The sequence below is a fragment of the Vairimorpha necatrix genome, chromosome 4, assembly GCF_036630325.1.
Source record: "Vairimorpha necatrix chromosome 4, complete sequence".
Taxonomy (NCBI): Eukaryota; Fungi; Microsporidia; family Nosematidae; genus Vairimorpha; species Vairimorpha necatrix.
In genome coordinates this window covers 914,790-923,116 of record NC_088819.1, presented here as the reverse complement: position 1 = coordinate 923,116, position 8,327 = coordinate 914,790, and the positions used below count along the sequence as shown (strand labels likewise).

Genomic DNA, 8,327 nt, shown 5'->3' with positions numbered 1-8,327 from the left:
TTACAAGTCTGGGTTTAATAAATATTTGATAATGGTGCCCTTATCCAAGTGGTAGAAGGCGATGCTTCCATTATGCAATGGCTAGGTTCGGTTCCCAAGAGCACAAAAACGGTCCTCTTTTTATGATGCAACGGAAGAACCAAACATTAAAAATGTCAACGATGATAATTAAGTTGATTCATGTGGCTTAGTGTGTTCAGCCACAAAGGGACTAGCATCTAGTGTATAAACGCACCAAGGCCTAAAATCAGGATCCCACTGCATGTGGTGACTTAACGATACATAGAAGTATGTGTTATGTACAGCCTAGCTGAACCCATAGCTATTGCACTCTAAAGTGGGATCCTAGAGTTAACTAAGAGACTAGACGAAGTAGGGCAATAAAAGGTTTATTAGTTCTTATCCTAATATTCTAAAGCACAGTGGCCGCAACTAGTGTACGTTTCGAATAAAAGCAGCCCAATAAAAATGCTAAGATATTGCTGTGGGCTAAGGAGCCGTATATGCGATTTTGATAATTGAAAAGACCTTTGATTTAATACATTATTGTCTCTCCTCGGACTATCTAATTTATGCCGTTAAGTATATCCTCTGTGAAATTGCTCTCGACGAGATTTGATGCATATATTTAAAATGTTCTCTTTGTCTAAAATCCATGTATACGGCGTAACATCCCGCACTGATGCCTTTTATGATAAATTATAGTGAGTAAGAATCTAACTAAATCTGTTTGATAAGGATAACACCCAAATACCTATGATCCCTACGCCTTACTTGCAAAGAAAAAAAATTAACAAATATTTATACTAACAAAGATCAAATTTTAAGTCTACTTAAAATTGTTTTGATCTTTTACTTATATTGATAAAAATGCAACGTTTTTGAAGCTTTGGTATAATAAAAAGGAATGCCTATTTGTAATTATATTTTTGATTCTATAAAATTAAGGACAAAGAAAATTAAATTTGTTTAAACTTCAACATATTGATTATTTACTTTTTCCCCTTAGACATACCCATTGAATAATACCCACTTAATAAAAGGATTTTGTTAAAAATTTGCCAAAAATTTAAATTACTGAAAATGAGTTTTATTATTTATTTGTTTATATGTTTTAAAGAGTCGCACTCAGACAGGAGAAGTTTAAAATATGAATGTATGATTTTTACAAAAAGAAAATACCATATGAATAGATGTAAATTTAGGGACGACTTTATAATAAAATTCATAAAATAAATTTTAAACAAGTTTATTTTTACACACTTGATTTTTTTATATCAGATTATTGTTCTCAAAATCAATTGTTTTTCTCTTGTATCTTTCAATTAATAAACTAGCGACTTAAAGAATATATACAAAAAATACGTAGAACCGCGCATTGTTTCTATTTAGATCATTTAATCGACATTTCTAAACGATTTTTTGACTAAAGAGTAATATTATTTATCTGTCAAACACATCAATGAACTTTCTAAAAAATAATTTTTTTTTAACCCCTGCTTTTCGATTGGAAAAGGACAAAATCAAATAATTGCTATAAATTTTACAAACGACGACTATTAACCATAGTACTGGTTAATAAATACCAAATGATCATAAAGACACCCAATTGACCGCTCTTTATTATGAAGGAAGCCATTTACTTACAAATGGAAATGGCATTCGAAAAAAGTAAGAAGGTTCGAAGCCATAGAAACAAGATAAATCTAAACATATGGGAGTCCACTAAATGTTGTAATGAAGCATTATTGGTCAATCCCAAGAACATTATTTCTCTAACGTTCTTGGGAAATGCTTCTTGCAACAGGACAATTTAGAATTGACAAAAGAGATAGTAGATAAAATTAGATCCATGGACCCGAAACAAAGATCTGCCACTATTTTAGAAAGGCATATTTTGTTAGAGAGAGGTCGTGACGTAGAAGCCTACGATGATTTTTTATCGTATTTATATGCATAACGTATTATTTATTCTTCTTGTACAGTCTAGGATAAATTTACGATCTATAGAAAATTTTGAATGGGGCGGGAGTGGTTTACCCCAATCCTATCTGCCGACTTGGAACTCCCAAAAGTACTCGAAATTATGTACTGAATTGGGATCTGTTACAAAAAGGAGAGTAAATTCACAGATGCGCTTGGAGTTTTTAAATTTTTAGGACCATTAGTAAAGTTTGATTTTTATAAAGATGATGTCAACCTTCAGATTGCGCATATCTATGAAATCACAGAGAACACAGAAATGTGTTCAAAGATCTCAAATAAATTTATGATTCATAGCAAGCAAAATAATTCTTTCTGTTAGATTAAACAACTAGCTCAATCTTAAAGAAAAAATCACGAAGCAATATAATTTATTTATTAAGCTATTAAGGTGGTTTTTTATCTAATTTGCTTCAACTGCCGCGTACTCTATCTGGTTACACCACCTTCTAGCTTCTCTACTATGTACTTAGTTCCAGATCCTCCTTCCCGAGTCCTGCCGGTTTCAAAGGAGATGCTCTCTGTTGTCTTATTTATAAATCTCATTTGGATGTAAGCTTCGGTACTAGTTGATAGGCTGATAACACTAATATAATTGCTATGGTATTTTGTCACAATTTCGGCTTATGTTATGACGTATGGTAAATAAACTGACGCAATAAAAAATATTTAAAATGTAATAACGACCAGTTGCCATCTAACTCTCCTTTAAGATTGTTTTGAAGAATTGGAGTGTTGCAATTGTGATCTTATAACGAAGTTTTTGATCCATATATAATTTACATTGTAGTAAGAGTTATGGCTAAAGAAGTTTTGTATGAAGAAGCGCGTAATATTTATTTGCTCTGTTTTGAAACCGAACCCGCCTTGTATATATCTTACAATTTGACAGAGTGTCTGAAGAATTTTGGAATACAAACAACTATGAACAAGCATAGAAACTGTTTTAACTGGAGCAAATTAAAAAGCTAATTTTGAAAGGCTCTTAATAAAAAAAAATGTAGATTATATGATTTCCAAATTGATCAGTTTTTTAATGGTAAAAATTCTAAAGGTGCGCTTAGGCAGTAGTATAATGTAATGCTTCAATTTAGAATTGTCTTGGTTTGAATCCCGGGGGCACCGAAATTGTTTCTCTTTTCTATGATGCAGTTGAAACATTTCAGACGCCTTTAATATTTACGAATATCATTAAGTTGATTCAATGAAACTTTATGTGTCAAGGCAAGAGATAATTAACATATAGAGTAGAAACGCATCTCAGGGCCAGAGACATTATCACCATTGTTGACTATTTCTTACATAAAAGTGCATGATGGGTACGACCTATTTGGACTTATGGCCAATACACTCAAGAGTAAAAATCTAGAGCTACTAAGAGATTAGACGAAATGGGGCAATCGAAGCTTTAATAGCTCCTATTCTAATGTTCTGTAACACGATGGCCGTATCTAGTGTACGTTTTGGATCAAAGCAGCACAATTTTAATGTCGAGCTAGTGATGTGATGGTGTAAGGAGTCGCAAGTGTGATTCGGATTATTGAAAAGACCTTTGATTTAGTAAAATGATGTCTTTTCTCGGGTTAATAAACTCATGGCCGTTAAGTATATCCGCTGTGAAATCACTTTCGACGTTATTTAAGGTATATTTTAAAATATTCTCTTGTTCCGTAGTCCATGAATACGGCGTAACATCCTACACTTGTGCCTTTTATGCTATATTATAGTAAGTAAGACTCTAACTGAATCAGTTCGATGTGGACCACGTCCGAATACCAATGATCCCTAAGCCTTACTTGCAAAGAAATAAAAATTAACAAATATTTTTACGAACAAAGATCAAATAACAAGTCTACCATCTAAACCGTTTTGAGTATTTACTTATTTGTATAAAAATACAACGTGTTTGAAGCATTGGTTCATTAAAAAGGAACATCTGTTCGTAATTATATTTGTGACTCTGAATATTTGATGACAAAAAAAATTAAATTTGTATAAACTTCAACATATTCATTAGTTTACTATTCTCCTTAAACATCCCCAGTCGATTATTTAACCCTTTGATGATAAAAGACTTTTATTTTAAATTTGCCAAAAATTTATGTTAGGAAAATGAGATTGTATTTATTTGTTCAAATGTTTTAAAAAACTGTACTCTGACAGGAAATGTTTTAAATATGAACGTGTGATTTTTACAAAAAGAAAATACCATATAAATAGACGTTTTTAGGGATGAGTTTTAAATAAGGCTAAAGTTCACTTAGACACGCAAAAATCGGTATAGGGTTTCGGTTTTTTTTTTGCCCCTTTTTTTCAAAAATGGAGGAGAGAATTCATACAAGAGAAGAAATTGAAATCAAATGTAATAATTTAATAATCAAATTACAAGATCAATCTTGTGATATATGTTCTAATAGAATGAGGAAAGAAAGAAAAGGCAGTTATAACTTAAAATGTACTTGGAAAGGTTGTAAAAAATCGATTTCCATCTGGCATGATACGTTCTTCGATAATTGTAAACTCAACCATATATAATGTATGCAGATACTTAATATGTGGGTTCTTGGTTATTCTCGAAAGCATATCTCTCAAATTTTAGATTGTTCAAAAAAACACATAACATTATTATTAAAAAAATTAAAAGAAATGAATATTTACGACAAGTATTTATCTTCTCTAAGTATTATGGGCGGAGAAGGTATAATAGTTGAAATTGATGAGACAAAAGTTGGAAAGAATAAAAACCATAGAGTTAAATTAGTGAAGGGCTTCTGGTGTTTTGGCATGGTCGAACGTACCATCGAACGAAAAATCATAATACTATATATTAAAAAACGAAATAAAGAAACGCTTACTAATCTTTTAGTGAAATATGTAAGTACGAAAAGTACTATATAAAGCGATATGTGGAGGGCTTACCATTCTTTGAATACAATATTCAATGAACACCACATGGTTAATCACTCATTGCATTTCAGGGATCCAAATACGGGAGTTCATACCAATACTATAGAAGGTAATTGGCGTTCCCTCAAAAATTCCATACCCAATAGAAATAGGTTAGCAAATAGCGCTAAAATTTATTTGTTTAGGTATATGCTCCTTAGAAATTCCTCGGGTTCCGTCTTTGATGAATTATTAAAATTTTTATTCTACTTGTTTTTTTTTTGTTCCTTCCTTAACATTTTCTCTCCTCCATTATTGAAAAAAAGGGGCAAAAAAAACAAAAAAAGCCTATATCGATTTTTACGTGTCTAAGTGAACTTTAGCCTTTAATAAATTTCAAAAAATATGTGTTAAACAATTTTAAGTTGATCTTAACATACTTGGTTTTTTTATCAGATGAATGTTTCCAAAATCAATTAGTTTTTCTCACGCATCTTTCAATTAGATAAATTGTAGTCTAGTTAAATCATAATTAAAATGCGTAGAATCGCGCATTGTTTCTATTTAGATCATTTAATCGACATCTCTAAACGATTTTTTGACTAAAGAGTAATATTATTTATCTGTCAAACACATCAATGAACTTTCTAAAAAATAATTTTTTTTTAACCCCTGCTTTTCGATTGGAAAAGGACAAAATCAAATAATTGCTATAAATTTTACAAACGACGACTATTCACCATAGTACTGGTTAATAAATACCAAATGTTCATAAAGACTCCTAGGGGATCGCCTTCTATATGATGGAAGCCAATTACTTACAAATGGGAATGGCATTCGAAAACCTTGAAAAAAGTAAGAAGGTTCAAATCCAAAAAAAAACAAGATATATCTTAATATACGGGAGTCCACTAAATGTTGTAATGAAGCATTATTGGTCAATCCCAAGAACATAAATCCTCTCTACGTTTTTGGGAAATGCTTCTTGCAACAGGACAATTTAGAATTAACCAAAAGAGATAGTAGATAAAATTAGATCCGTGGACCCGAAACAAATATGTGCCACTATTTTAGAAGGGCATATTTTGTTAAAGACGGGTCAGGACGTAGAAGCCTACGATAATTTTTTATCGTATTTAAATACATCGTCATATGATGTATTCCTCTTCTACGGTCTAGGATTAATTTACGATCTTTAAAAAAACTTTGTTTTGTCCCGGTGTGGTTTATCCTAATTCTATCTGCCGTTGTGAGACTCCAGAAAGTTTTGAAATTATGTACAGAATAGGGATCTGTTACAAAAAGGAGAGAAAATTTATAGATGCGCTTGGAGTTTTCAAATTTTTAGAATCATTCGTAAAGTTTGATTGATTAAACGACGATGTCAACCTCCAGATGGCGCATATCTAAGAGATCGCCGAGAACACAGAATAGTGTTCAAAGATCACAAATTAATTTATGGTTCCCAGCAAGCAGAATCTTCTCGCTGCTAGATCTTACAACTGGCTCAATTTTTTGAAAAAAATAATGACGCAATAAAAAATATTTACAAATGTCATAACGAGACAGTTGTCATCAAACTCTCCTTAAAGAGCATTTTGAAGGAATTAGAGTATTGTAATTAAGATCTTTAAAGCGAAGTCTATGATCCATATATACTTTACATTGTAGGAAGAGTGATGACTGAGGAAGGGAAGCATGAGTATGCACTTGAATTTTTATTTGAAATGTTATCGCCTATCCCTTCTTCTATCTACCTACAGATTTGACAGTTGGGGGGGGGGGGTTGTGGAAAATAATGAAACAATTGCTATTAACCATTTCAGAAATCGGTTCAACAGAAGCTACTGTATAAATTATTGTAAATTGCTTCTGAAATACTTAAGAATTGTAGATTATAAAATTTCTAAAGTAACCAGTTCTTATACGAAATAGTTAAAAAAGCCCCTAGCAAAGTGTTTGAAGTCGATGCTTTCATTGAGCAATGGCTGGGTTCGAATTTCAGAAGGTCAAATTGTTTCTGTGGACTGATGGTTTCCCATCAGTCCGAGAAGAATGTTTTAAACTAATATTTTTATTATTCTTCATACCCTTCTGGGTATGATTTTCTTTTATATTTATAGGCGGGAAAATATTATACATTTCCCCTCCATAAACATAGTTGGGAGAAGAAAGAGAATACTTATAGAATCGTATTCTCTGAGCTCCAGGGCAATCTTAGGACCACTGGAGATCTGTCACTTGACACTCCCCTCTTCTTTAAAGCCTCCTAGGTTCCCATTTGACGACACATCTTAAAGTACTTGCAGTAAATAGTGACTGCGTCCTTATTTAGGTTACATGAATTATAGGCTCGCTTTATTTTGGCTACAGGGGTAATATATGACTTTTCCCTTTTATCAATCACTTTTATATTGAGATTTATCGGCGGGTTTCGCCTTTGTATTGTGTTTTGTAGTTTATGAACACCTAATTTCTCATTTTTTATAACTATTCCTGTTTCCTCTCCTGGTTTAATCATCGTGTAAATGATATGTGTGTAGCGAGGCACTTCTAAACCTTCGTCGTAATTTTTACGCCATCCATTTATCATAAAATTAAACTCCGGTAGCATACTGCCCCTGTAAATTTTTTTCCTCCTTTTTTTTGTGAGGTATATGTTCTCTGCCTTTCCCCCAGGTATTTAGATGTAGGTATTTTAACTCCAATTCAAAGTTTGTAAATACGGGTGGATCATGTAATTATGTATTAAAGGATGTGGGTAAAACTCTTTTTTTTACTTCTGTTAAGTTTTCCCTTGTCATTACAAATTACCATGTCACTGAAAGATGCTGTGATTGGAGCGACCGGGAGAGTAAAGGTCGATACAGTTTCTTCCTTTTCAGTTTTACTCAAAAGCACTTTGGGCTTGACTCTTATCGCTTCCCTTTGACCTAATGGTCTCCTATGTTGGATGCACTTAAATTCCGGACAATCCTTTAGCTCATCTATAACATTGCTACTACTAAAGCTTAAGTTTTGGTCTTTAATATGGAAAGCCTTCGAATGTACTATGGCAAGTTTATAACTTTTTTCTTTTCCTTCTTGAAAGTAATTTTCTTTTACAATGTCTGTTAGATGTGTTTCGGATATTTTTCCCGTTGTGCAGACAGATTTCGTTGTTATAGCGCCATCTATTTTATCAAACCTTTTGAGTAGATTTAGTTTCTTGGCATCTACTATGCCAATTATAAAGTCTTCCGGTAATTTATCTATTACGTAAGCCTCGATCATTTCATTTTTCTTGATCTTGGGCCTCTTTATAAAGACTTGTATTTTTCCTCCTGATTTGACCTGGCCCCCTATTCCTTCAACCGTAAGAGTTTCTTTTGTTGGTTTTAATTTCAGTTTTTGAATCATTGTTTTACTAATGAGATTCACTTGAGATCCGGTATCAATAAGAGCGGAAAATTTTATCG

General features: G+C 32.4%; 1 protein-coding gene across 1 annotated transcript; it reads left to right on the top strand.

Moving 5' to 3' along the window:
- Nucleotides 1-4,302: 4,302 nt before the first annotated feature.
- VNE69_04154 (DDE-TNP-IS1595 domain-containing protein) lies at nucleotides 4,303-4,881 on the top strand (the record flags this gene model as incomplete). Its single annotated transcript, XM_065473402.1, has 2 exons — nucleotides 4,303-4,453; nucleotides 4,583-4,881. 2 exons carry the CDS (start codon nucleotides 4,303-4,305, stop codon nucleotides 4,879-4,881), a joined length of 450 nt encoding a protein of 149 aa, XP_065329474.1.
- Between the last annotated feature and the right edge of the window lie 3,446 nt (nucleotides 4,882-8,327).